This window comes from Symphalangus syndactylus, chromosome 12 (assembly GCF_028878055.3).
Source record: "Symphalangus syndactylus isolate Jambi chromosome 12, NHGRI_mSymSyn1-v2.1_pri, whole genome shotgun sequence".
Classification (NCBI taxonomy): Eukaryota; Metazoa; Chordata; class Mammalia; order Primates; family Hylobatidae; genus Symphalangus; species Symphalangus syndactylus.
In genome coordinates, this window is record NC_072441.2 from 84,762,220 (window position 1) to 84,790,217 (window position 27,998).

Here is a 27,998-nt window from a genome sequence, read left to right on the forward strand (position 1 = left end):
AGGGCTTCCTTTCCCCTAACATCATCAGGAAAATGTTCTGAAAGAGGTCAACTTTTCCTCTGCCTATTTGCCCACTCTATAAGTCTACATGCACAGGACACATGGCTATGACCAAATACCAGGGAAGATAACTGGAGGCAAACTACCATAAACACTTAAAAGATTTGTGACCTTGGCAGCATTGATGTTTCCAGATTGAACTTTTCTTCCGGATTCACGCTTTGTGTTCTGGCCTAAAATAGATAAAAATACAAGAGTCAACAGCCCAGGACTGCCCCATCATACACAAGCTATTTATTTCCCTGTCTTTGAAAAATAAGAATGCAGGTTTCATGGTATATCCACAGAGCAAAGCTTATCAAACTCTACACTTTAAATAAGTGCAGTTTATTACATGTCAACCATATCTCAAAAAACTGTAAACATACGTCTTTATGGCTGTTAAAACTTCTTTCTGTATTTCAACCCTTGGTATATTAAGAAATAACTTTGTAATCTTGGTTAATACTTTTCTTCTAACCAAATATTCATATATTTACAGCAGGGATTCATAACCTGAGATCCATGAATGGGCCTTAATGCAATAGTGAACTCCCTGAGATTATGTGAGAAAATGAGAGATATTGCAATTTTTTTTTTTCCGGAAAGAGGATCCACAGCTATTATCAGATTCTCAAAGGGCTGGTGACCCTAAGAAATGACCATTCAATGCTTTACCTAAGCAGGGAAAGAGTTTGGAGATACACATTTTTCTGCTTGGATAGGGGGATCATACTCTAACAGGTCCAGCATAATTAGTGATAGTGCCCCCACAGCATACTGTTTAGAACACACTCAACAGTTTGCAAGATATATAGTCACCTCATAATTGGATGTAATAAGAAGGCCTCAATAACCCATTTACCATCACTAAGAACTGACTACATACTTTAACTGGGAGCCTAATCGGTCACAGCCAACTAACGCCAGAGGTTAATGCAGACCTGAAAGGAGCTTTGCAAATACACCACTCACCCTCAGGCCATCTCAGTGGAGACAAGCTAGTAGTTATAACCAAACCAACATAATGTTTATTTCCTTCCTCTCTCTAAATTACCTTCCCTTACAATTTAAGTCTGTAAATCTTTCAATCCAGTTCCATCAAACCAAAACACCCACAATGCTTAGTATTTACATCTATCTCAGGGAGCTGTAACCAAAAACCTGCATGGACCTACAATCCATCAGAAAGAAGAAGGCTTTTTTTTTTTCTCAAAATAGCGTTAAGTTTTATTTTATTTTTTTCCTTAAAAGTTATTTCCCAGGTACAGAGATAATGAATAATAACTCTGAAAGGCATTCAGTATACAGAAGACGGTAAGGGAGGGGAGATGGCTAGCCAGGCTCTGCAGATGAGGTACAGAAGTTACACACAGAATGGAAACATATCAAAGGAAGACAATGGAGGTGGTGATCATCAGAAAAAAATAAGGGACCGGGCGCGGTGGCTCACGCCTGTAATCCCAGCACTTTGGGAGGCCGAGGTGGGTGGATCACCTGAGCTCAGGAGTTGGAGACCAGCCTGGTCAACATGGTGAAACTCCGTCTCTACCAAAAATACAAAAATTAGCCGGGCGTGGTGGCGCGCGTCTGTACTCCCAGCTACTGGGGAGGCTGAGGCAGGAGGATCGCTTGAACCTGGGAGGCAGAGGTTGCAGTGAACAGAGATCGCGCCACTGCAACCCAGCCTGGGTGACAGAGCGAGACTCTGTCTCAAAAAATAAAAAGAAAAAAAATAAGGGATCTTCCAAAGGGAAAAGGTGACCAGTCGACAAATCTGGGAAAACCCAACTGGTTAGTGGGAAAGATTACAACGCCGGGGGCACGGAGGGAACGATTACATCTAAGATCAGTGAGGCAAGTACGGTTACTTCGGGAAAAGGGGTTGCTGTTCAAGAGACTGTTACTGAAAATAAATGTAACGTAAAGTGACCAAGGATATTACCTATTTACCAGACCCTCTTTAAGCAGTCTGCCGACTTACCTCATTTAACTCTCACAATTCTACTAGGAAATACTATTAACTCCGTAATACAGATTGAAACATTTAAATTACCGCTACTAAGGGATGGGCCAAAGATATAAAGCTAGAACTAACTGAAAACAAAAAACAAAAAACAAAAAACGTTATTCGTGCAGGTATACAGCGACAATTAGGCTAGAAAGGGTGCAGGGGCGGGGGAAGCGTGGGGGCTGAGGGACAGAACGCGGAGTGAGAAAGAGCTTCCCAAGACGAGCACACGTCAAGAAAAGAGGCTCGGCGAGAATAAGGTCAGTTTGAGTTTGTGAAGAGAAGCGAATAGGTTAAGAGAAGAGAGGAAAACGGGACACTGGGCTTCCAAAATGAAGACGATGACTGGAAGGCTCAATGGCCGGGTCAGGGCGGGACGGAGCTGGGGCAACACTGAAAAGTATGGACAGAGAAGGGCGAAAAGGGGGTCCATTTCCTGGCATCCCCAGAACTCACTGAGCACGAGCACTGGACGATGGCCCATCATGGCGGCGCGATGGAGAGCCGGGTACCCAGAGCTGGGGGAACCGGCAGAACCTTCTGGAGAGAGAGAACCAGACAGAAGCCCAGAAAACGCTGCCTCCTCAGGGCTTACACCTGAACCCGCTACTCTCAAGGTAGTCGCCAATCACCGCACCCATCTCATTGATCGGCACAAAAACAGACCAATTGACAGCCTTAGTCCCGCCCCCTACGCAAGAACGGCCAGACAAGTTAGACAGAGAGAGCACGATGAAGGCACTGGGAGGGCACACTCTTGCGCAATAGGGTGGCCGCTCCCGGCCGCGTGCTGCGCGAACGTCGGCGCAGGCGCCAAGGCTCTGGCAGTTGGCCAGCACACCACTACGCATGTGTGTCAACTCTAGGGTTGGGTGCTGGGATTGCGGCTTTCGGTTAACACCGCAGGTGAGGTCGTTAAACTGTGTATTGCGACTCGGCTCCTATCGAACCGTGAAGGCTAAGAAAGGCTTGACAATTTCCCCTCTTTTGGTCTAGCCTTAGCAACAGGTGGACTAGAGAGGCGGGACTCCAGCCAGCAGATGGGGGAAAGACCTGCCGGCTTGGCGCAGGGTGAAGTGGGAGTTGTAGTCTTACCGGGCCGGACTGTGCAGCCTTTTTCCGAGCACACTGAGAGTTGTGGTTTATCGCCTCTGGACTAATGGCTTGTGTGTGGACTTTTCCCTTCTTAGGAAATGCTTTCGGTGAGGCTGTGAGCAGTACCGGAGGGTGATGGCTTGCGTTTCCTTAAGTTATCCTATCTAAAATATTTTCCCAAGTATTTCCACCGGGCGCTGTGGCTCACACTTGTAATCCCAGCACTTTGGGAGGCCAAGGTGGGTGGATCACCTGAGGTCAGTAGTTCGAGACCAGCGTGGCCAACATGGTGAAACCCCGTCTCTACTAAAAATACAAAAATTAGCCGGGCGTGATGGCGCGCGCCTGTAATCCCAGCTACTCGGGGGGCTGAGGCAGGAGAATCGCTTGAACCCTGGAGACGGAGGTTGCAGTGAGCCGACATCGTGTCACTGCACTCCAGCCTGGGTGACAGAGCGAGACTCCGTCTCAAAAAAAAAAAAAAAAGTATTCCCTGTGGTGCTTTGAGATTTTTTTTTTCGCCCACATCCATCTCTCTCCCACTGTCCTGAGTCTTAGTTAGAGATGATGGGGAGCCAGAGTTTTAAAATTACCATTCGGGATAGGAGAAGGACTCATCATACCGTGGAAATTAAACATGGTGAGAACACGGAAAGTAACTGCCTGTTCGTCAGAGACGTTTAAGATTTGGGTTTGGTTAAATTACTGTTTTGTCCAGAAAAAAAAGGAAGCACTAAAGGAAATAACTGTTTTCCAAACTAGTGAAGGGGCCTTGAGAGCACCAACAGTTCAAGAACAGTCACCTGTTTGGCCGTGAAATAGAGTTTCCTACTTTTTCCTCCGCAGATTGGAACAGCCTGAGATCTGCTGGAGACAACTTAGGAAATTATCATAGTGAAAATACTAGCATGGATTATTGATCGTCTGATGCTGTGATTCTTTCCCAGGCACCACACCTGTTGGTGTTCAGATGGAGCAGCACACTAGTCATCCTAACAGAAAAGGTGTGTGTTGGAGGCCCTGCTTCCCCTCCCTTAAAAAGCAAGACCTCCTTTGCATTCCCCGCTAAATGGGAGCAGTGCTGTATTCCTAGCACCTAGAACTGGATCTGTTAAATAGTAGATGCTCAGTAATTATTTGTTAAATGAATTTATTATTCTTCCTTTGTATCTCCTCTTAATACTTAGAACAAGACTATGTACAGGATCTTAGAAGACATGGTGTTAACTAGAGTGAACAGATACTGACTTGTATTGGGACAGCCCCATTGGTGGGCCAGGGAAATGCCTGAGACCTTCTGACTCCAGAGCCTATCCACTTAACTTTAGGTGGAACAGATTATCTGAAAGACCTACTATTCCATAGCTTGGACATAATTTTTTTTTTTAGACGGAGTCTCGCTCTGTCACCCAGGCTGGAGTACAGTGGCACCATCTCTGCTCACTGCAAGCTCCGCCTCCTGGGTTCACGCCATTCTCCTGCCCCGGCCTCCTGAGTAGCTGGGACTACAGGCACTTGCCACCATGCCCGGCTAATTTTTTTGTATTTTTAGTAGAGACGGGGTTTCACCATGTCAGCCAGGATGGTCTCGATCTCCTGACCTCGTGATCCACCTGCCTCGGACTCCCAAAGTGCTGGGATTACAGGTGTGAGCCACTGCGCCCAGCCTATTTTTTTTTTTGAGACAAAGTTTTGCTCTTGTTGCCCCGGCTGGAGTGCAGTGGCACTATCTTGGCTCACCGCAACCTCTGCCTCCCAGATTCAAGCAATTCTCCTGCCTCAGCCTCCTGAGTAGCTGGGATTACAGGCGTGCGCCCCCACGCCCAGCTAATTTTGTATTTTTAGTAGAGATGAGGTTTCTCCATGTTGGTCAGGCTGATTTCGAACTCCTGACCTCAGGTGATCCACCTGCCTTGGCCTCCCAAAGTGCTGGGATTACAGGCGTGAGCCACCGCGCCCAGCCCCAGCTTGGACATAAATTAACTGGCTCTTTTCACAGAGTGTATAGTGCAGTGGTAAAGAGCATGACTTTGGAGTCTACAGGACCAAATTGAATTCCAGCTGCTATTTGCCAGACCCTCTTAAGCAGTTTACCTTCTTAGGATCACTGCCACCTCTGTCTCCTAGATTCAAGTGATTCTTGTGCCTCAGCCACCCAAGTAGCTGGGATTACAGGTGTATGCCACCATGCCTGGCTAATTTTTGTATCTTTAGTAGAGACGGGGTTACGCCAGGTCTTGAACTCCTGGCCTCAAGTGATCTGCCCACTTTGGCCTCCCAAAGTCCTGGGATTACAGGCATCAGCCATCGTGCCTGGCCAGTTTACCACTTTTTTAATGCTCAGAATTCTACTAGAAAATACTATTAACCCCACAACAGATCGAAACATTTAAATTAACTGCTACTAAGGGATGGGCTAAGGGTATAAAGCTAGGCCTAACTAAAAAAATATTATTCATGCAGCCACACATATTAACTGTGGAATCTTGAGCAAATTTCATGACTTAAGTTTCCTCAAGTGAAATGTAGGTAAAGCTACCTACTTTATCTGCATTCCTCAGGTCACGTTCCCCAGTTCCACAAGACTCTCATAGCACTTACTGAAATGTAATAGTGCGTGTGCTTGATCACCTAATGACTGTCTACACTGCAAGACTATCAGTTCCAGGAGAGTAGTGACCACATCTGTTAGCAGACTGTGGTATCCATAATGACCCTACTTTAAGGGTCATTATGAGAAACATATAAGAGAATGTATGTAAAGCACCTTTTATTATCATATCCTCTGTTCTGCCTCCTTTTGCCTCTCCACCCTCATCCTCTGTTATACATTGTCAGAAATACAGCTCCTTTAGTATAGAGTGTGTGTAAAGCAGTCTCTTTTTTTAATTAAAAAACAATTTTTAATTTCTCATACCACCTTGTGTAAAAATGTGTAAAGCATTCTTCAAACCTTATAACCCAGTATAAAATGCATTCTTGGCTGGGCGCGGTGGCTCACGCCTGTAATCCCAGCACTTTGGAAGGCTGAGGCGGGTGGATCACGAGGTCAGGAGATCAAGACCATCCTGGCTAACATGGTGAAACCCTGTGTCTACTAAAAATAGAAAAAATTAGCTGGGCATTGTAGTGGGCGCCTGTAGTCCCAGCTACTTGGGAGGCTGAGGCAGGAGAATGGCATGAACCCAGGAGGCAGAGCTTGCAGTGAGCCGAGATCGCACCACTGCACTCCAGCCTGGGCGACAGAGCAAGACTCCGTCTCCAAAAAAAAAAAAAATGCATTCTCATATGTCCAGGAAGGGCTCAAATTATTTAAAAGTGCATTTGCATGGAAGTCAACACATTATTTAGAAGAAAATCTTGAGACCTGAGTTTCAACTTCTGTCTCCTTACCACATTCTGCACAAGCCATCAAGTGACTGATGACTCTGGAGCAGGAGGGAAAAGAAGATGGATGACCTACCAGTAGAGCTTGGAAAATCCACAAACCCAGTAACCCAGTGCAAAAGAAGAAAACTAAAACCAAAAAAACATATTTCCCTCACCAACAGTGACTGACAGAGAACAGATTTCAGTTTTCACAGGCTCAGTGACCTTCCAGACAGAAAGCATCTCACCCTGGCACCCACATATAAGCACTTCTTCCTCTTACCAGGCCATTCCTTCTGTTGCCCTCTGAGTAAAGAATAAATAAGACATCTTCCTTCATACAACCTACTTTTCACACTTCTGCCCCCAGGCTTGTTTTTTATGAAGAGGCCCTTCTTTATCCTTCAGATCCCAGCTGAGATATTACTTCCTCAGGACATGTTTTCCAGCTCTACGGACTAAGTCAGTTGCTTTCATAGCACTTACTGAAGTGTAATAGCATGTGTGCTTGATCACCTAATGACTGTCTGCACAGCAAGACTGTGTTCCAGGAGAGTAGTGACCACTTCTGTTTAGCAAACTGTGGTATCCACAGCGACTGACACATAGCAGGCACTTAGCTATCTCTTATGTGTATGATGAAAATGAATTGTTTTACCATCCTTTCTTGATTTCATTGTAACAGTGAATTATTGTCTCCCTACTGTCTTGCCTTTTTAATTCTTATCTAGTTCCAGCTGTCTGACTTTCCATCCATTGCTCTTGTCTACTTTGCCACTTCCTTTTCATCTTCTAGACTCCTGAGGAGGAGTTCCTCGAAGGTTCAATTTTTCTCTCTCTGTTTTTTGCCTTGGAGAGCTAATGTATTTTTGCAGCTCCTTCATCCCCTTTTTGGGGCTGGCCTGGCAGTTTGACCTTTCACTTGAGCTCCGATGCCAGCTCTCTGGCTGTTTTTCTGGGCACTTCTATTTGGATTTCCTACTCTCACCTCAGATTCAATATGTCCAGATGTGATTATGTTAATATGAGAGTTGAATTTTACTCAAACTTCTTTAAGTAAAAAAGGCAATTCAGGGGCTTGTGCAGTTGGGAGAGATGCTGAAGTAGCTCACAGAATAATGGGAAGAAGAGCGGCAAAAACCAGGCCTCGGGGACTAAAACTGGGGATTCGGTGCCTGTTGGTGTCTTGTGTATCCATCTATCTCTCTCCTATGCTTTTTCTTGTCTCTAATCTCTTGCTTTTATCCACTTCTCATGGTATGCTAGCCAAATAGCTTTTGTTGGGCCCAACCATACATTTTCTCAGAATAGGAGATCAGAAGAAAGTAAATTTCTTGGCCGGGCGTGGTGGCTCACGATTGTAATCCCAGCACTTTGGGAGGCTGAGGCGGGCGGATCACGAGGTCAGGAGATCGAGACCACGGTGAAACCCCGTCTCTACTAAAAATACAAAAAATTAGCCGGGCGTGGTGGCGGGCGCCTGTAGTCCCAGCTACTCGGAGAGGCTGAGGCAGGAGAATGGCATGAACCTGGGAGGCGGAGCTTGCAGTGGGCTGAGATTGTGCCACTGCACTCCAGCCTGGGCTACAGAGCGAGACTCCAGCTCAAAAAAAAAAAAAAAAAAGAAAGTAAATTTCTTAGACACAGAATCCATATATTGATCCATCCCAGGGAATGACTCATGCGCCTAATCCCTTGGCTCAGTCACAGTTGCCAAGGGGATGGGAATACCATGATTGGCCTGTATTGGGTCACAGGCCAATCCTTGTTAGGGAGGGGAGCTTGATTGTGGTCTCACCAGTATAGCCTGGCTTCTCAAGTTTTTTGTTGTTGTTGTTTCGTTTTTTTTTTTTGAGAAGAAATTTCACTCTTTTTGCCCAGGCTGGAGTGCAGTGGTGTGATCTCGGCTCGCTGCAATCTCTGCCTCCCCGGTTCAAGTGATTATCCTGCCTCAGCCTCCCAAGTAGCTGGGATTACAAGCGCCTGCCACCACGCCCAGCTAATTTTGTATTTTTAGTAGAGGTGGAGTTTTACCAGGTTGGTCAGGCTAGTCTCGAACCCCTGATCTCAGGTGATCTGCCTGCCTCGGCCTCCCAAAGTGCTGAGATTACAAGCATGAGCCACCGTGCCCAGCCGCTTCTCAAGTTTTTAAGGTTCAGTAAATATCCTCTACCTGAAGGGAGGTAGAGTTCTCTCACTACTCATATTGATCTCTTCTCCCTTTTAAGAAACATTCATTTTTACATTTAATCACATAGTATAACTAACAGATAAAAGGCTTTTATTTTCACCCCAGACTCAGACTCATTGTTTATGTCCTCATGTTGTTAGATCACTGTTTCACCTGTGTCTGATTTGTCTTCCTGACTAGATAATAAGCATCTAAGAAACCACGTCTCAACACATCTCATGTATACCCTAGAATTTAGTACAGTCGCAAGCATGTAGTGTATATCAGTAAGAACTTGTAAACAAATTAGATTTTAGCTTATCCCACTCCTGCTTGGTTTCTCTTAATCCTATTATGATTTCTTTTTTGTCTTATGTATCTTTCTGATATGTAACATATTCAGGGCAGGGCCTGGGCACCTGCTTTCATGGACCAGGTGCAGGGATCTAATTAGAAAGGCTGTCCCTTGTTGGAATGAGCTCTGATTTAGTTACCTCTGATTTAGTTCCAGCCAAAGAGGAAGCTAATGCTGTGCCTCTTTGTAGAGCAAAACCCTCCCCCAGCTATATTAATCTTCAAGCAAGTTCCCCACCAGCCACTTTTCTGAACATCCAGACAACAAAGCTGCCCTCAGGTAAGGATGTAGGGAGGGTTTTCTAATGGACTCAACAGGGGGAAGGGTTGCATGGAGGAGGTGGCTTGAGCTGTCGCCTATTGATCAACAGCCAAATCTATGTTAGGCATCTATAGATTTTTCCGTGGTAGCTTGTTGATTATTTAGTTTCATTGATTTCATTATCATCCCAGTTCTACCAACTTGTATTGTTTCCTTGCTTGTTAGCACTTTTGCTAGACTAGGCAGGAGTGAAGTGAACCTCTCATTGCTTACTGGTAATGTTAGTTAAAAGATGGCCAGGTTTACCCCTGTTCACTTGGGACGATAAAATTTTAAAAACCGGTGGCCAGAGAAGGAAACTATTAGCTCAGTCTCAGAGTCTTTGAATTTTCATCATTCATCTTCCCTTGGGGAGGTCAGTGGGTATTTGACATAGCTATGGGGAACCCAACAGGGCACTAACTAGACAGTCATAACCCCTGTTTTTGAGGACCTCAGAGTCCAACAAAGAAGTCAAGACTGATAAAAATACAAACAGCAGATAACATAATTACCAAGGTTAACTGGCTGTGTAAAATATTAGAAAAAGTGGCTGGGCGCGGTAGCTCATCCCTGTAATCCCAGCACTTTGGGAGGCCAAGGCAGGTGGATTGCCTGAGGTCAGGAGTTTCAGACCAGCCTGACTGACATGGTGAAACCCCATCTCTACTAAAAATACAAAAATAAGCTGGGCGTGGTGGCAGGTGCCTGTAATCTCAGCTACTCAGGAGGCTGAGGCGGGAGAATCACTTGAACCTGGGAGGCAGAGGTTGCAGTGAGCCAAGACTGGGCCATTGCACTCCAGCCTGGGCAACAAGAGTGAAACTCCATCTCAAAACAAACAAACAAACAAACAAACAAAAGAATGGACTAGCAGGGCACGGTGGCTCATGTCTGTAATCCCAGCACTTTGGGAGGCCGAGGTGGGCGGATTACCTGAGGTCAGGAGTTTGAGACCAGCCTCACCAACATGGTGAAACCCCATCTTTACTAAAAATACAAAAATTAGCTGGGCATGGTGGCACCTGCCTGTAATCCCAGCTACTTGGGAGACTGAGGCAGGAGAATTGCTTAAACCGGGAGGTGGAAGTTGCAGTGAGCCAGGATTGTGCAGCTGCACTGCAGCCTGGGAGACAGAGCAAGCCTCCGTTGAAAAAAAAAAAAGAAAAAAAAAGAAAAATATTAGAAAAAGAATGGACTGGCCAGGCGCAGTGGCTCACACTTGTAATACCAGCACTTTGGAAGGCCAAGGCGGGTGGATCACCTGAGGTCAGGAGTTCGAGACCAGCCTGGGCAACATGGTGAAACCTTGTCTCTACTAACGATACAGAAATTAGCTGGGCATGGTGGCACATGACTGTAATCCCAGCTACTCAGGAAGTTGAGGCAGGAGAATTGCTTGAACTCAGGAGGTGGAGGTTGCAGTGAGCTGAGATTGTACCATTGTACTCTAGCCTGGGTGACGAGTGAAACTCCGTCTCCAGAAAAAAAAAACAAAAACAAAAAACAATGGACCAATGTAGCAGGAATGGTTGAAGTTAGGGAACTTCAGGTCACTGCTGAGACACTATGTCAAGTAACAGAGGAGGCTGAGGTATCCCCTGAGCTCTAGGGAAGTTAGGCCTCCCTCCCAGACCATTTCATTCACTCATCAAATATTTGTTATATGCCGGGCATTTTTCTAGGTGCTGGGGTTAAAGTAGTGAACAAATCAGATAAAAATCCCTGCCTTCCTGGAGCTTACATTCTAGAAGGGGGACTTAGACAAAAATTAAGTAATTATAAAATATGCCATATGACCATAAATATTATGGGAAAAATAAAACAAGGGAGAGGGGTAATAAGTTCCAGTGACTGATTTCAAATTAAAATAGGATAGCCAGGTATACCTCACTGGGAGGTGACAGCTGGGCAAAGGTATGTCTGAGTTGGGTTGTGCCTGGAAAGATTGGAGAGGTCATTTTATTAGGGTCCTTCCACCCTCAGTACAATTACCAAATCTCTCTCCTTTGTTCCCTTGCACCTCCATTGCTTTTCCTTCTGGAGTTGATCACAAGCCCAAGGAATGCCTAGGACTCCTGGAATGTATGTATGCAAACCTCCAGCTTCAGACCCAGCTCGCCCAACAACAGATGGCTATTTTGGAACATTTACAGGCATCCGTGACACAACTGGCTCCTGGGAGGGGAAGCAATAACTCTTCTCTCCCAGCCTTATCTCCTAATCCATTGTTAAATCACCTGCCCCAATTCAGTAAATGAATTGTGGAACAAAGTTATTGTGTTTTTTTTCCTCTCTCTTCCCAGTAAACCCTTGTTGGAATCTAGGTATGTGTATTCTACATATGGTTAGTTTGTTCACAGGTTCATAATAAGTGCTCATTGAGTGCAAAGCATTGTACAAGGCACTTGGGGTTACATATTACAAAAGGAGTTTGGGGGGCAGGCAATTCATTGCAAAATGTAGTGGTGTTCTGAAAGAGGATGAAGGTTAAGGCAGGCTTAACTCCTGAGGTCAGGAGTTTGACACCAGCCTCACCAACATGGTGAAACCCCATCTCTACTAAAAATACAAAAATTAGCTGGGCATGGTGGCACCTGCCTGTAATCCCAGCTACTTGGGAGACTGAGGCAGGAGAATTGCTTAAACCGGGAAGTGGAGGTTGCAGTGAGCCAGGATTGTGCCGCTGCACTGCAGCCTGGGAGACAGAGCAAGGCTCCGTTGACTAACAAGGCAGGCAATTCATTGCAAAATGTAGTGGTGTTCTGAAAGAGGGTGAAGGTTAAGAAATAACACTGGAGGTTACTAGGATACAACTGGACCAATTTTAGAATCTTGCTGGAGAAAGTGGCTTTATGATGCCACTTGAAGAAGGGAGGGGTTGGATGGCATGGACAGATGAAGTCAGGTAGGTCCATATCAGTTGGGAAGCTTGGACAAAGACCTAGAGGTAGATGTATTAGTCCATTCTTGCATTGCTATAAAGAAATATCTAAAGTTGGGTGATCTGTAGAGAAAGTATGTTTATTTTGGCTCATGGTTTGGTTCTGCAGGCTGTGTGTGCCACATCTGCTTCTGATGAGAGCTTCAGGGAGCTTTGCATCACCATAGAAGGCAAAGATGAGCAGCGTGTCACATGGCAAGAGAGGGAGCAAGAGAGTGAGGGAGAAAGAGAGGAGGGAAGTACCACACACTTTTAACCAAGCAGATCTTATGTGAACTTAGAACAAGAACTCACTTATCACCAAGGGGATGGTGCTAAGACATTCATGAGGGATCCATCCCCATGATCCAAACACCTCCCACCAGGCCCTGCCTCTAACACTGGAGATTACATTTCAACATGAGATTTGGGGGTACAAACATCCAAACCATATCGGTAGGAGAATAAGTCATCACAAATAAGGGGAAGAGTTTTTCCCCTCCAGAATATAGAGTGTGAAATAGAATGTAAAGGAGCTGAGGCAAGTCAGCTTTCCCTGCAGAATTATTCTGATGGCAGCTTTTAGAAGGTCTGGAAAGGGGCCGGGTGCAATGGCTCACACCTGTAATCCCAGGCACTTTGGGAGGCTGAGGCAGGCAGATCACTTGAGGTCAGGAGTTACAGACAAGCCTGGCCAACATGGTGAAACCCCGTCTCTACTAAAAAATTCAAAAATTATCCAGGCGTGGTGGCATGCACTTGTAGTCCCAGCTACTCTAGAGGCTAAGGACTAAGGCAGGAAAATCGCTTGAACCCAGGAGGGGGAGGCTGCAGTGAGCTGAGATTGTGCCACTGCACTCCAGCCTGGGAGACAGAGCGAGACTGCCTCTCAAAAAAAAAAAAAAAAAAAAGAAAGTCTGGAAAGCCATTGTCAGCTTCCAGATAGTGATGAGACACACATAAGATAGTAGAAACACTACGGGCAAAACATTTTTTTTTTTTTTTTTTTTTGAGACGGAGTCTTGCTCTGTCGCCCAGGCTGGAGTGCAGTGGCGCAGTCTCGGCTCACTGCAAGCTCTGCCTCCCGGGTTCACGCCATTCTCCTGCCTCAGCCTCTCTGAGTAGCTGGGACTACAGGCGCCCGCCACCACGCCCGGCTTATTTTTTTTTTTTGTATTTTTAGTAGAGACAGGGTTTCACCGTGGTCTCGATCTCCTGACCTCATGATCCGCCCGCCTCGGCCTCCCAAAGTGCTGGGATTACAAGCGTGAGCCACCGCGCCCGGCCTGGGCAAAACATTTTGATGTGGAGGGAGAATGAAAGTTGAGAGGACTGATGCTACCCAACTTGAAGATTTAATATAAAACTGCACTAATCAAGACAGTGTGGTACTGGTGAAAGAACAGACATATACCAATGGAACAGAATAGACAGCTCTTGAAAAAATTCACACAATTGTAGTCAACTGATCTTTGACAAAGGAGCAAAGACAATCCAAAGGAGAAGGGATAGACTTTTCAACAAATAGTATTGGAACAATTGGACATCACATACAAAAAAATTAGACCCTGCCTACACCTTTCCCAAAAAGTAATGCTCACTGAAAAGGCCTTGAAACAGTGATTAACTTGGTAGCAACAATACCACTAGCACCCAGATTATAGTCACTAAATACCACTTTTTTCAAGAAAGGAAAGAAGGATCCTGAAGAAATGACTGTTTTCAGGTCTCAGGCAGGAAAAAAATACAAGATAAGCCTAGAATATCTTACCCTATTTGGTAGAAAGAGGCTATCAAATCTTGCTAGAATTGCGTAAAAAAAAAACCAAAAAACAAAAAACAAACAAAAAAAACTCTCAGGAGTCAGTCTGATTAGAGACATACTTTAAAAACATTTAGGCGAGGTCGGGCGCGGTGGCTCACGCCTGTAATCCCAGCACCTTGGGAGGCCGAGGCGGGCGGATCACGAGGTCAGGAGATCGAGACCATCCTGGTTAACACGGTGAAACCCCGTCTCTACTAAAAATACACAAAATTAGCCGGGCGCAGTGGCGGGCGCCTGTAGTCCCAGCTACTCGGGGGGCTGAGGCAGGAGAATGGCGTGAACCCGGGAGGCGGAGCTTGCAGTGAGCCGAGATTGCGCCACTGCACTCCGGGCTGGGCGAAAGAGCGAGACCCCGTCTCAAAAAAAAAAAAAAATAAATAAAAACATTTAGGCGAAAGTAAATGGATGGAAAAAGATATAGTAGGCCAAGGGTAATCAGAGGATGACTGGAATGGCTATATTAATATCAGAGAATGTAAAGTAAACTTTAAGACAAACTGTACTGTCACAAATAGAGACATTTCATAATGATAAAAAGGTTAGAATAAACTGTTACATTCATGCAATCGAACACTACTTAGCAATAAAATAGAACAAACTACTCATAAATGCAACAATATGGAAATATCTCAAAAACATTACATTGAGTGAAAGGAGTATTACACAAAAGAATACACATTGACCGGGCGCAAACTGGCTAGGCGCAAATTGGCCAGGCGCGGTGGCTCTTGCCTGTAATCCCAGCACTTTGGCAGGCTGAGTTGGGTGGATCACCTGAGGTCAGGAGTTCGAGACCAGCCTGGCTAACATGGTGAAACCCCGTCCCTACTAAAAATACAAAAATTAGCTGGGTGTGGTGGCAGGCACCTGTAATCCCAGCTACTTAGGAGACTGAGGCAAGAGAATTGCTTGAACCCAGGAGGCAGAGGTTGCAGTGAGCCGAGATTGTGCCATTGCACTCCAGCCTGGGGGACAAGAGCGAGACTTCATTTCAAAAAAAAAAAAAAAGGAATACACATTGTACCATTCCATTTATTTGAAGCTCTAGTACAGGCAATATTAATATATGGTAGATAAAACTAAAAATAGTGGTTGCCACTGGGGGAGGAGTGGGAATAGGGATTGACAGAAGGTGCATAGGAAACTATAGGTTGATGGTTGTATATTTTGATATAGTGGTTTGGGTTACACAAGTTTCTGCATTTATCAAAATTCATCAAATGGTACCCTTAAGATTTGTGCATTTCACTAGATATACATTTATTTTTGAGACAAGGTCTCACTCTGTCACCCAGGCTGGAGCACAGTGGTGCAATCTCCACTCACTGCAACGTCTGCTTCCCGGGTTCAAGCAATTCTCATGCCTCAGCCACTTGAGTAGCTGGGATTATAGGTGCCCTCCACCATGCCTAATTTTTGTATTTTCAGTAGAGACAAGTTTTGCCATGTTGGCCAGGCTAGTCTGGAACTCCTGGCCTCATGTGATCCACCTGCCTCAGCCTCCCAAAGTGTTGGGATTGCAGATGTGAGCCACTGCGCCAGGCCTACTGGATATAAATTTTACCTTGAAAAACTGTAAGTAAATACTGAACTGTACTTAATGCTACGCATACAGAAGGTTTTAGGGGTGAAGTATACTGATGTCTGCAATTCACTCTGAAATGCGTACAAAAGTAAAATGGATTAATGGATAGATGTATAGTTATGTAAAAAAGCAAGTAGAATAAAATGTTACTGTGGAATGCAGTTAGTGGATATCTATGGGTTTTCACTGGAAAAAATTATTTCAACTTTTACGTATGTTTGAAAATGTTTGTAATAAAATGTTGAAAAAGTGTTGAAAATAAGAGTCCTTATGTTTGGAGATAGATACAGAAACATACACAGATGATGTCAGGGGTTTGCCTTAAAATAACCCAGGTGAAGGGGATTGGGTTGGGATGTGGGTGAAATAAAATTGGTCATATATGGTTAATTGTCCTGAGTGATAGGTATATTGGGCTCATTACACTATTCTCTATTTTGTGTATATTTGAAATTTTTCATAATACAAAGTTGTTTTTTTTAATTGCAGATATTTAAAAAGTTTAAAACCATGCAGAAGGTATAAAACGGGGGTGGTGGCTCATGCCTGTAATCCCAGCACTTTGGGAGGCCGAGGTGGGCAGATCATGAGGTCAAGAGATTGAGACCATCCTGGCCAACATGGTGAAACCCCGTCTCTACTAAAAATACAAAAATTAGCTGGGCGTGGTGGCGCACGCCTGTAGTCCCACACCTATAGTCCCAGCTACTCGGGGGGGCTTTGGCAGGAGAATTGCCTGAACCCAGGTGGCGGGGTCACAGTGAGCCAAGGTCACACCACTGCACTCCAGCCTGGCGACAGAGCAAGACCCCGTCTCAATAAATAAATAAAGCAAAAGAGCAAAAGTCTCCCCCAGGACCCTAGGCCCTCCCCACAAAGAAAACCACTGTTGACCACTTTCTGCATATTCCAGAAGACAATGTATCTATACTAGCAGGTAAATGTGAACTGAATATATGTTTTTTAATATTATTTTCTAATTTACACAATGGTGGTATATTAGTTTCCTATTGCTGCTATAACAAATTACCACAAACCTAGTGTCACAACACAAATTTATTCTCTCTTATAGTTCTGTAGATCCGAGGTCTGAACAGATCAGGTATCACTGGGCTAAAATCAGGAGGTCCTTTTTTGGAGGCTCTAGAGGAGACCGGGTTTCCTTCTCTTCCCCGGTTTCTATGGGCACCACTTCCTCCATTTTTAGAACCACAAAATCGCATCTCTTTGCATTCTCCTGCAGTCACATCTCCTCTTCCACTTCTAAGGACGCTTGTGATTATGTTGAGCCCACCCTGGTAATCCGGGATAATCTCCCATTTTAAAGTTATTTAATTGGCCACCTTAATTCCATCTGCAATCTTAATTACCCTTTACCATGTAATTTTTAATTGATGGGTTCTGCGGATTAGGACATTGTCATCTTCGGGGGGAGGGGTCATTATTCTACCTATGGTCGCAAAGGTGTGACTCATAGTAGAAGGGGATGAGATCAGAAAGGTAGTGAGGATACCAGATCATGTGTAGGGCATTGCAGGATATTTTAAAGACTTTGGCTTTTACTCTGAGTGAAATGGGAAGCTGTTGGAACATTAGAGGATTGTTAAAAAACAAAAAAGTCATGTGGGCCAGGTGCAGTAGCTCACGCCTATAATCTCAGCACCTTGGAGGCCAAGGCAGGTGGATCACTTGAACCCAGGAGTTTGAGACCAGCCTGGGCAATATAGCAAGACCTCGTCTCTAAAAAAAAAAAATTAGCCAGGCATGGTGGCACATGCCTGTAGTCCCAGCTACTCAGGAGGCTGAGGTGGGAGAACTGCTTGAACCTGGGAGGCAGAGTTTGCAGTGAGCTGAGATCACACTGATGCATTCCAGCCTGGGCGGCAGAGTGAGACCTTGTCTCAAATAAATACATAAATAAAAAGAAATAGAAACAGGTTTTCGCTATGTTGTCCAGGCTGGTCTTGAACTCTTGGCCTCAAGTGATCCACCCATCTTGGCCTCCCAAAGTGCTAGGATTACAGGTGTGAGCCACTGCGCCTAGCCCGGACCCCTAAAAACTTCTTCAATTGTCAGACACCTGATTCTTCTAATCTTACTAAAGTACTTGCCACTTCCTGATCATCAAGTCCAATTAGTAAGATGTCATTAATATAGTGGACTGGCATGATGTTTAGCAGAATAAGGTGCTGAATTCCCTGCAGACTATATTGGGTTAGAGAATAGGAGAGTTAACATGACCTGTGGCACAGTGATTGTGTGCTCTTGTCCTTCCCATATAAAGGCAAATTGCTTTTATTCATTCTTCTTTTTTTTTTTGAGAGAAGTCTTGCTCTTATCCCCCAGATTTGAGTGCAATGGCTCGATCTCGGCTCACTGCAACCTCCACCTCCCAGGTTCAAACGATTCTCCTGTCTCTGCCTCCCAAGTAGCTGGGATTAAGTCGCCTGCCACCGTGCCCGGCTAATTTTTTTGTATATTTTAGTAGAGATGGGGTTTCACCATGTTGGCCAGGCTGGTTTTGAACTCCTGACCGCAAGTGATCCACCTGCCTCGGCCTCCCAAAGTGCTGAGATTACAGGCGTGAGCCACTGCGCCCAGCCGCTCTTGCTTATTCTTACCCATGAGTATTGAGAACACATTTGCCAGGCCAACAGTCACATACTAGTTGCCAGAAGCTGTCCAGTAAAGAGACCACATTCAGTGTAGCAGCTAAGATTGGGGCTACCATGTGGTTAAAGTTATGATGATCCTTTATCATTGACTCCAATCATTTGGCTTCTGCAGGGGTCATACAAGTGAACTGAATACTGTATGAACCTGTATGTATCCCTCACTTAGTCCCAACAAAACCACCATCCCAGTATTTGATGGTGGTGCTAATCTCTACAATTTTTCCAAAGACAGGTACTGCTTTTGATTTACTATCTTGTCCAGGGATGAGTGGGGTTGGTGGGGGAGGGGGCAGTTTCTAGAACATCTTGGCCTTTCCTTTTTTAATTTTTAAAATTATTATTATTATTTTTGAGATAGGGTCTTGCTCTATTGCCCAGGCTGGAGTGCAGGGGCACTATCATAGCTCACTGTGGCCTCGAACTCCTGGGCTCAAGAGATCCTCTCACCTCAGCCTCCAGAATAGCTGGGATTACAAGGGCGTGCCACCATACCTGACTTGGCCCTTCGTGTGATAATAGCTCTTACTCCAGCTACTAAGTGTGTTTTTCTGCATTATATCCTCAGCAACTGGTGAGAAAACCACAGGGTGGATCCATGAACCCACTGGATACACTGTAAGGCAGATTGGGCCAGAAGTCCACTCATCACCTGGAATCCATAGCTCCCATTCTAACCAGACATCCATGAATGACATTTCAGGTCCTTCAGTATCAGCATTGGCTCAAACCTCATGTATAATAAATCCCAAAAGGTCTGGACATTCCCCACTTTGCTAGTGCACAGTTATCCTAGCGAATAGGTGCGTATTCCTTTGGGGAAGGATCCAGGAAAATTTATCATAAATACTTGGATGATGTTTGCAGGGTCTTTTCTCAGAGGAACTTAGTCTCCGCTCCAATTGATGGGCTTTGGATCTGTCAAATTATGTAGATCTGGAAGGCCCGCCAAATCTGATGTAGATTTGGGAGGCCCGCCTCAGCCTCCCAAAGTGCTGAGATTATAGGCGTGAGCCACCATGCCCATCCAATTTTTTGTATTTTAGTAGAGACGGGGTTTCACCATGTTGGCCAGGCTGGTCTCAAACTCCTGGCCTCAAGTGATCCGCCCATCTTGGCCTCCCAAAGTGCTGGGATTACAGGTGTGAGCCACTGCACCCGGCCTAGTTCTGGCATTTTTATCGCACCTACTGTAGTGTGTCATTGAGTCCAAGTTTCAAGGAGCCATCTCCTTGATTAGTACTGGCTCCAGGTGTTCTTGCCAGGACATTGAACCCCAAAATATATATGAGTGCTTCATGTCAATAAATTTTGCCCTATCCATCATGTTCCACAGCCTCCCCCTTATTCCAGACTCATTCCATGTGTTCTCCCAGCTCCAACTGGTTCATATTAGCCAGGTCACAGAATTTTTTTGATATGTAACAATTTCCTCCTGGAACTGCATACCTCTGCTTGTGTTGTGTTGAGGTGTAATTCTAGTTATCTCCCTGGAGATTAAAAAAAATAAGGCTGAGAGAGGTGGTACTTGGTAAAGACAAGTAGTATACTTGAGATATCTTTCTTGTGCGAAGTCTTTGCAGGGTCTGTATGCAAGAGGAGGCTGCTTTCCTTTAGCAAGGGGAGAGGGTTGCTTCTGCTGGCCTGGAATGTTAAGAAGAATCTGGAGGTTCCAGATTATCAGGTTCTCATGTACCCAAATGTTTCCTCCCAGGTCTTTTGGTCTTACTCTTCCTATTAGCGTCTTTGATATAGGAGACCTATTGACACTGTGCATTCAGTCTCCTTTGCAGTTCTGCCATGTATCAATGAGATCCCATATCTGATTTTCAGTGCAGTCTGCCTTGCAACTGAGATGAGAGTCTCCTTAGAGACTCTTGCCATATAGGCTCTCTGGATTTACAGCACACCTTGAGTTGATAGCTGCCTGACCTGAACCTATAATTTTCTTTTTTAAAAGGCTTCCAAAGCAATTAACAAAAGCCAGAATCTTCTGGCTTTTGACAGGGACCATTTGTGCTCCCCCTCCTATCCAAAGCCCCCCTTCTCCAGATCAAGCAGCCCGGTTCCTTTAACACTCTCCTGCAGTTTTCATGAAAACCTACCTGTTTATTGCCCATCTCAGATGCGGCACTGCTAACTGAGTCCTGAGATCCAGGTGTATTCTGTGTTTGGGAGAAATGGAATTTGGAAGGGGAGATTCAGGAAGCTGGCAGGGGTTCTCCAGGCATGCTCCAGGGAGCATCTTCCGGAAGACATCCTATTGGGTCCTGCTCCAACACCTAGCCTGTCTCTTCCCTTCCTGGAAACATGATCTGGGATTTTTCTTTCTTCTTTTCTTTTCTTTCCTTTTTTTTCTTTTTTTCTTTTTGAGACAAAGTTTTGCTCTTGTTGCCTGGGCTGAAGTGCAATGGCACAATCTCGGCTCGCTGCAACCTCCACCTCCCACTTTGAAGCAATTCTCCTACCTCAGCCTCCCAAGTAGCTGGGATTACAGGCATGGGCCACCATGCCGAGCTAATTTTTGTATTTTTAGTAGACACAGGGTTTCACCATGTTGGCCAGGCTGGTGTCAAACTCCTGACCTCAGGTGATCCATCCTCCTCAGCCCTGCAAAGTGCTGGGATTATAGGCATGAGCCACTGCGCCCAGCCTTTTTTTTTTTTTTTTTTTGAGACGGAGTCTTGGTCTGTCACCCAGGCTGGAGTGCAGTGGCATGATCTCACTGCAAGCTCCGCCTCCTGGGTTCACGCCATTCTCCTGCCTCAGCCTCCTAAACAGCTGGGACCACAGGCGCCCGCGACCACACCCGGCTAATTTTTTTGTATTTTTAGTAGAGACGGGGTTTCACCGTGTTAGCCAGGATGGTCTCAATCTCCTGACCTTGTGATCCGCCCGCCTCGGCCTCCCAAAGTGCTGGGATTACAGGTGTGAGCCACTGCGACTGGCCTCTTTTTTTTTTTTTAAGCATATGTAACTCAGGCGATGGGATTTTTCTTTTTTCTTTCCTTTCTTTCTTTCTTTCTTTCTTTCTTTCTTTCTTTCTTTCTTTCTTTCTTCCTTTCTTTCTTTCTTTCTTTCTTTTTTCTCTCTCTCTCTCTCTCTCCCTCCCTCCTTCCTTTTCTCTCTTTCTCTCTCTTTCCCTTTCTTTCTTTCTTTCTTTCTTTCTCTCTTTCTCTTTCGTTTCTTTCTTTCTTTCTTTCTTTTTGACAGAGGCTTGCTCTGTCGCCCAGGCTGGAGTGCAGTGGTGTGATCTTGGCTCACTGCAACCTCTGCCTTCTGGATTCAAGTGATTCTCCTGCCTCAGCCTCGCAAGTAGTTGGGATTACAGGTGTGTGCCACCATGCCCAGCTAAATTTTGTATTTTCTAGTAGAGATGGGGTTTCACCATGTTGGCCAGGCTGGTCTTGAACTCCTGATCTCATGATCCACCCGCCTCAGCCTCCCATAGTGCTGGGATTACAGGCATGAGCCACCACGCCCTGCCGTATTTTTCGTCTTCTAATATTTGCGAACCACTTGGTAGGAGTTTGGTGTAAATCAAATCACCAGTTTCGAGTACTAACACATTTTAAAACAATACAATTTTTTTTTTTTTTTTTTTTTTTTTTGAGACGGAGTCTCGCTCTTTCACCCAGGCTGGAGTGCAGTGGCGCGATCTCGGCTCACTGCAGGCTCCGCCCCCCGGGGTTCACGCCATTCTCCTGCCTCAGCCTCCCGTGTAGCTGGGACTACAGGCGCCTGCCACCTCGCCCGGCTAATTTTTTGTATTTTTAGTAGATACGGGGTTTCACCGTGTTAGCCAGGATAGTCTCGATCTCCTGACCTCGTGATCCGCCCACCTCGGCCTCCCAAAGTGCTGGGATTACAGGCGTGAGCCACCGTGCCCGGCCAACAATACAATTTTTTAAAAGTTTCACAATAGTGAAAAAAAAATCAGTGTTTTCCCCCCCGTTCTTGACAGTTTTTTTTCATTGCTGTATGCACAGAACAGTGCCTGTCACATAGCTGTCACTCTAAGTATTTGCTACCTATTTGACTAATAAAATTAAATACATACATATTTGAGACAGTGTCTCACTCTGTCACCCAGGCTGGAGTGCAGTGGTGCGTTCATAGCTCACTTCAGCCTCAGTCTCCTGGGCTCAAGTGATCCTCCAGCCTCAGCCTCCGGAGCAGCTGGGACTAAAGGCACGCGCCGCTATGCTTGGCTAATTTTTTTCATTTTTTTCTAGAGATGGGATCTCCCTATGTTGCCCAGGCTGGTCTTAAACTCTTGGCCTCAAGTGATCCTCCCAACTTGGCCTTCCACAGTGTGGGGTTACAGGCATGAGCCACCTTGCTTGCCCAAAATTAAATATTGAAATAGATAAATACTTACTGAATGGATAAGTGGGAATGATAATATTGTTTACAAATTAATCCAGCTGAGAAGAAAGGCAGGTGAAGAGAAAATAGCCAGCCAGGGAGCACAGCCCAGCCAAGAGAGTGGGGGGCACCCCTTCCCGTCGGCCACCAGGGGAGTTGGAGAGGGAGGACGTACCCTTCCCCACCCTGCTCCCTCCCCCAGCTCACATGCTGTGGGCTGAGCTGCGGCCGCTGGTCCTTGCTCTCAATACCTGAATGAACTATTTGGCTGAAAGCCTAGGGTGAGGTGTTAGGGGGACGGAGAGCAGGGCGTGGACTTCGCTCCGCCGCTAGGTGGCGGGCTGGCTCAGGACAGATGAGCCCGGCAGAGAGACGGAGGGGGAGGAGCCCAGCAGGGAAGGGCAGAGGGGCACCCTGGCGGTGGGAGGGGATCTGCGTAGGACCCCAGCAACGTTGGGGGACACTTCCCTTGGATGGAGTCAAGGATGCGACATCGTTCAAGGAAATATGTCATTCAGGAATTGGGAGCAGAGACCATGCTATGCCCAGTATGAGGGGAAGGGGTGAGGGGGTGTCACCTCAAGGCACCCCCCGTCCAGAGAAAGGGGTGGAAGTATAAATCCAAATGGGGTGCCCTGTGCTCTAATTCGGGGAGAAAATGCAGCAAGGAGTCCAAAGGCAGGAGTAGTTTCCTGAGGGAATCACATTTGAGGTGCGCCTTGCAGGCGGAGTTCTGTTTTAGCAGAAGCAGCATGTGGGTAACAGCCTGAACAAGTACAGAGCCTGGAAAATGACTCTTTCAACCTGGAGGGAGGAACAGGCTGTGTTGGGGGGTGGGTCTTCTCAGTTCCCCGCTGGAGATGGGCCTGCCTGCTTCTGTCAGAAGGGTTTGGTGGCTGGAGGAGCGCGAGGTGTTGGGGGGTTGTGGGGTTGTGTGTGGCGTGTGTCTGAATTGCAAAGAGGAGTGAAGGCTTCCAGCGACACCTTGACCACAGGCTGGCTCTTCAGCATCTGTAGGAATCAGAGGGAGAAGGGACGTTCTAAAATGATCATGGAGGGCCGGGCGTGGTGGTTCACGCCTATAATCACAGCACTTTGGGAGGCTGAGGCAGATGGATCACTCGAGGTCAGGGGCTCAAGATCAGCTTGGCCAACGTGGTGAAACGACGTCTCTACTAAAAATACAAAAAAAAATTAGCTGGGTATGGTGGCAGGCACCTGTAATCCCAGCTACTTGGGAGGCTGAGGCAGGAGAATGGCTTGAATCTGGGAGGTGGAGGTTGCAGTGAGCCGAGTTCATGCCATTGCACTCCAGCCTGGGCGACAGAGCAAGACACAGTCTCTAAATAAATAAATAAAATGATCATGGAAAAACTGGGGACCTGATGGTGTGGTTCTGCACCCCCCACCTGTTGCTTCGTTTATTCATGTATTCTACAGATACTCCCTGAGCACCTACTTCCATCTGGCATTGTGCTGGGCACCAGATAGAGGTCAATGAGACAGGGCCTTTGCCCTTGAGGGGTTCATAATCTACGCAAAAAGATACATAAACAATTCATTACAATACTACATAATAATAAAGTGGTAATAGCTCTGTTCATTGTTTATTCTGTCCTGGGTACTTGATACACAGCATCTTAGAGTCACAACCACCTGGTCAACCTCACAGTGGCATCCCCATTTTAATAAACAGAGAGATTGAGGCCCAGAGAGGTTAAGTAATTAGTTCAAGGTCATCCAGTTTGAGCAGAAGCAAGATTGAAATCCAGATCTGTTTGACTCCAAAACTGTGCTCTTTCCACTGTACCATAAGCTCCTACTTAAGGAGTCTATGCCCAGAGAGAGGGCATAGGAGTGGGTGTCGGGGAAGGTTCCCCAAGGTGGGCAGGAGACTTGGAGAATGAGTTGGAGGCAGGTGGAAAAAGGGGATGCCAAGCCAAGGGAAATACATCAGAGGCCAAGTGCCCTGTGTTTCAGGAAGAGTGAAAAGCCTTACCTGTCCAGGGCCAGGCTGGACCCTCAGCCCTTCAATCTGGTGGTCTCCATGACAACAGGCTCACCCAGGTCTTTAGAAGTGCATTTTCCTGGAATTGGCACAGCAGAGGCATGGCCCATCTCTTTGTCTCTGACAGGTGAGCTGGCTGTTTCCCAGGCTTCCCCCTCTCCCAGATTGCTCACTCTCCACTCAGGCTGTCTCTTCTCCCAAGAGCAGCAAGAGGCTCACTTATCTTTGCAATTTCTTTCTATTTGGAAGTTACTTTCCTCTTTAGCTGCTCGTATGCATGCTTCAAGAAACAGAAATATTTTCTGAGTATTTTCAGTTGCACTGCATCTTCCTATATGGTATGTTATAAGGATCCTTTAAGATTAGGAGAAGCTGTGGGAGATTTAAGCCATTGCTACTTTACTCCCAAATTCATCACTAGGATTTAAAGATTTTAAGCTCATAACTCATGTTGCCATATGTGAACTGCTCAGAAAATGTTTTCCTAGAGCACTTCTGCAGAGCCATCTTTATTACTCTCATCTGTTTGGTAAGTAGGTTTGTGAACAATAGTTTTGATAAATTCTACCAGCATTTTACCAGTTCAAAAGCACGTTTTTTTTTTTTTTTTTTTTTGAGACAGGGTCTCATTGCATCACCTAGGTTGGAGTGCCATCATGGTGCAACCACAGCTCACTGCAGCCCATACCTCCCAGCTCAATTGATCCTCCCACTTCAGCCTCTCAAGTAGATGGGACCTCAGGTGCACGCCACCACACACAGCTAACTTTTAAAAATTATTATGATTTTTAGTAGAGACAAAGTCTCATGCCTAGGCTGGTTTTGAACCCCTGGGCAGCCCAAGCGATCCTCCCATCTTGGCCTCTCAAAGTGCTGTCAGCCATTGCACCTGGGCCAAAAGCACTTCTTGGCTACGTTCCACGTGATGGCAAAAGACACAGCCACTGGTCCACTACACTACACTTTTCATTCTGATTTTTTTTTTACATCTGATTTCATTCAGGACTAGTTGTAGTTCTCTTAGTCCATTAGCTAATTGCTAAAATATCTCCCATCACTGAAAAAAGAAAAAAATTCTTTGACTCCTCATTCCCTTCCATCTAGTGCCCCATTTCTCCATTCCCTGTAGAGCAGAACTCCTCAGAAGAGATGACTGAGCTCACTGTTTCCCCTTCTCTCCTCCCATTCTGTCTTGAGCCCACTTCCATGAGGCTTTTATTACCACCAGCCCACAGCTCATGCCAAGATGTCCAGACCCAGCACTGCATCGAATCCAGTGGGCCGTTCTCAGCCCTCACTCTCTAAGTGACTGATCATCCCCTTCTTGAAATCTTTGTCTCACGTGGGCTTCCAATGCCCTCTCCTGGTTTACTTCCTACCTCATGGGCTGCTCCTTCTCCATCTCCTTTGCTGGGCCCTCCTCTGTTCCTGATCTCTAAGTGTTGGGATCCCCCTCTTTTCCTGTCCCTCTCTCTCTACTTGCTTTCAAGCCGCCTTCACCCAGAAGCATGACTAAATGCCAGCTCCACACTGATGATGCACACATTTCTACATTTCTTTTCTTTTTTTTTCAGACACAGTCTTGCTCTGTTGCCCAGGCTGGAGTGCAGTGGCGTGATCTTGGCTCACTGCAACCTCTGCCTCCCAGGTTCGAGCGATGCTCCTGCCTCAGCCCCACTAGTAGCTGGGATTACAGGCACACGCCACTGTGCCCAGCTAAGTTTTGTATTTTTAGTAGAGACGAGGTTTCGCCATGTTGGCCAGGCTGGTCTCAAACTCCTGACCTCAGGTGATCCACCCACCTTGGCCTCCCAAAGTGCTGGGATTACAGGCACGAGCCACCGCGCCTGGCCTTGATGACATCCACATTTCTATCCCTACCCTGGACCTCTCTCCTGAACTCTGGACTCATGTATCTGATGCCTCCTGACATCTCAAATGGAAAACCCGATGGCCCCCAGACGTGCTCTTCTGTCAGTGCTCCCCAGCTTGGCACACGGTACCACCATTCTACCAGTGGCTCAGGTCAAACACCTGGGTACCATCTTTGACTCCTCCGATAGTCAGCTTGGGCTGCCGTAACAAAGTACAGTCATGCTTCGTCTAATGATGAGGATACATTCTGAGAAATGTGTCATTAGGCAATTTTGTTGTTGTGTGAACATCATAGAGTGTATTTACACAAACCTAGATGGCATGGCCTACTACACACCCGGGCTGTATGGTAGAGCCTGTTGCTCCTGATCTACAAACCTGTACAGCATGTTACTGTACCTAATACTGTAGGCAATTGTAACACAATGGTATTTGTGTATCTAAGTGTATCTAAAGATAGAAAAGATACAATAACAACAATATAATATAAAAGATAAAAAAAAATGGCACACCTGCAGGGTGCTGTGGCTTATGCCTGTAATCCCAACACTTTGGGAGGCCGAGGTGGGCAGATTGTTTGAACCCAGAAGTTTGAGACCATCCTGGGCAACATGGCGAAACGCTGTCTTAACAAAAATTAACTGGGCGTGATGGTGCACCCCTGAACACCTCTGTAGTCCCAGCTACTTGGGGGCTGAGGTGGCAGGATCACCAGAGCCCAGGAGGTCAAGGCTGCAGTGAGCCGAGATCACACCACTATACTCCAGCCTGAGTGAGACAGGGTCTAAAAAAGAAAAAGGAAAAAAAATAACATATACCTGTATAGGGCACTTACCATGAATGGAGCTTGCAGTGCTGGAAGTTGTTTTGTATGAGTCAGTGAGTAAGTGGTGTATGAATATGAAGGCTTAGAGTGTTAACACTACTGTAGACTTTATAAATACTACATTTAGGCTACACTAAATTTATTTTAAAACTTTTTTTTTGTCTAACCCTACTGGAAACAAAAAAAAATTTTTTAAATTTATTTCTTTAATAATAAATTAAACTTAGCTTATGGTAACTTTTTACTTTATAGACTTAAATATTTTTAACTTTTTTTTTTTTTTTTTTGAGATAGGGTCTCACTCTGTCACCCAGGCTGGAATGCAGAATGGCGTGATCATGGCTTGCTGAATCCTTGACCTCCTGGGCTCAAGTGATCATTTCCCCTGAGTAGCTGAGACTACAGGTGTGCACCACCATGCTTGGCTAATTTTTTTTTTTTTGCCTGGCGAATTTTTTAAAAAAATTTTTTAGAGACCGGGTTTTGCACTGTTGCCCAGGCTGGTCTCTAACTCCTGGGCTCAAGCAATCCTCCTGTCTCAGCCTCCCAAATTGCTGGGATTACAGGTATGAGCCAC

At 45.8% G+C, this 27,998-nt stretch overlaps 2 protein-coding genes across 6 annotated transcripts in view; one reads left to right on the forward strand and one right to left on the reverse strand.

Moving 5' to 3' along the window:
• Nucleotides 1-2,868, reverse strand: part of CCT3 (chaperonin containing TCP1 subunit 3) — a 27,923-nt gene extending 25,055 nt beyond the window's left edge. Inside the window, exons 1-2 of one of the 2 annotated variants that reach the window (XM_063626877.1) lie at nucleotides 2,507-2,868; nucleotides 172-233 (exon numbers count right to left, since the gene is read on the reverse strand). In XM_063626877.1, the coding sequence (XP_063482947.1) occupies nucleotides 172-233; nucleotides 2,507-2,537 (93 nt within the window). In that variant the 5' untranslated portion in view covers nucleotides 2,538-2,868. The remainder of the gene's footprint in view (nucleotides 1-171; nucleotides 234-2,506) is intronic. The other variant, XM_063626878.1, reaches the window with a different exon arrangement.
• On the forward strand, nucleotides 2,807-11,613 carry TSACC (TSSK6 activating cochaperone). Of its 4 annotated transcripts, none has more exons than XM_063626918.1 (4): nucleotides 2,807-2,956; nucleotides 3,992-4,149; nucleotides 9,190-9,318; nucleotides 11,397-11,613. In XM_063626918.1, the coding sequence occupies exons 2-4, from the start codon at nucleotides 4,116-4,118 to the stop codon at nucleotides 11,534-11,536; spliced, it is 303 nt and encodes a 100-aa protein (XP_063482988.1). In that variant the 5' UTR covers nucleotides 2,807-2,956; nucleotides 3,992-4,115; the 3' UTR covers nucleotides 11,537-11,613. The 4 variants fall into 4 exon arrangements, with proteins under 4 accessions (XP_063482988.1, XP_063482986.1, XP_063482985.1 ...); XM_063626916.1 differs by having other exon boundaries at nucleotides 2,808-2,956; nucleotides 11,386-11,613; XM_063626915.1 differs by having other exon boundaries at nucleotides 2,876-3,121; nucleotides 4,093-4,149; nucleotides 11,386-11,613.
• Nucleotides 11,614-27,998: the final 16,385 nt, after the last annotated feature.

What these genes read in the sequence shown, in the direction of transcription:
- TSACC (XM_063626915.1), top strand. Translation starts at nt 3,091, where the DNA reads ATGGGGGAAAGACCTGCCGGCTTGGCGCAGG. An exon ending in ACCTGCCGGCTTGGCGCAGG is followed by an intron (nt 3,122 to 4,092) that starts GTGAAGTGGGAG and finishes ATTCTTTCCCAG; the next exon opens with GCACCACACCTGTTGGTGTT. An exon ending in GACAACAAAGCTGCCCTCAG is followed by an intron (nt 9,319 to 11,385) that starts GTAAGGATGTAG and finishes TTCCTTCTGGAG; the next exon opens with TTGATCACAAGCCCAAGGAA.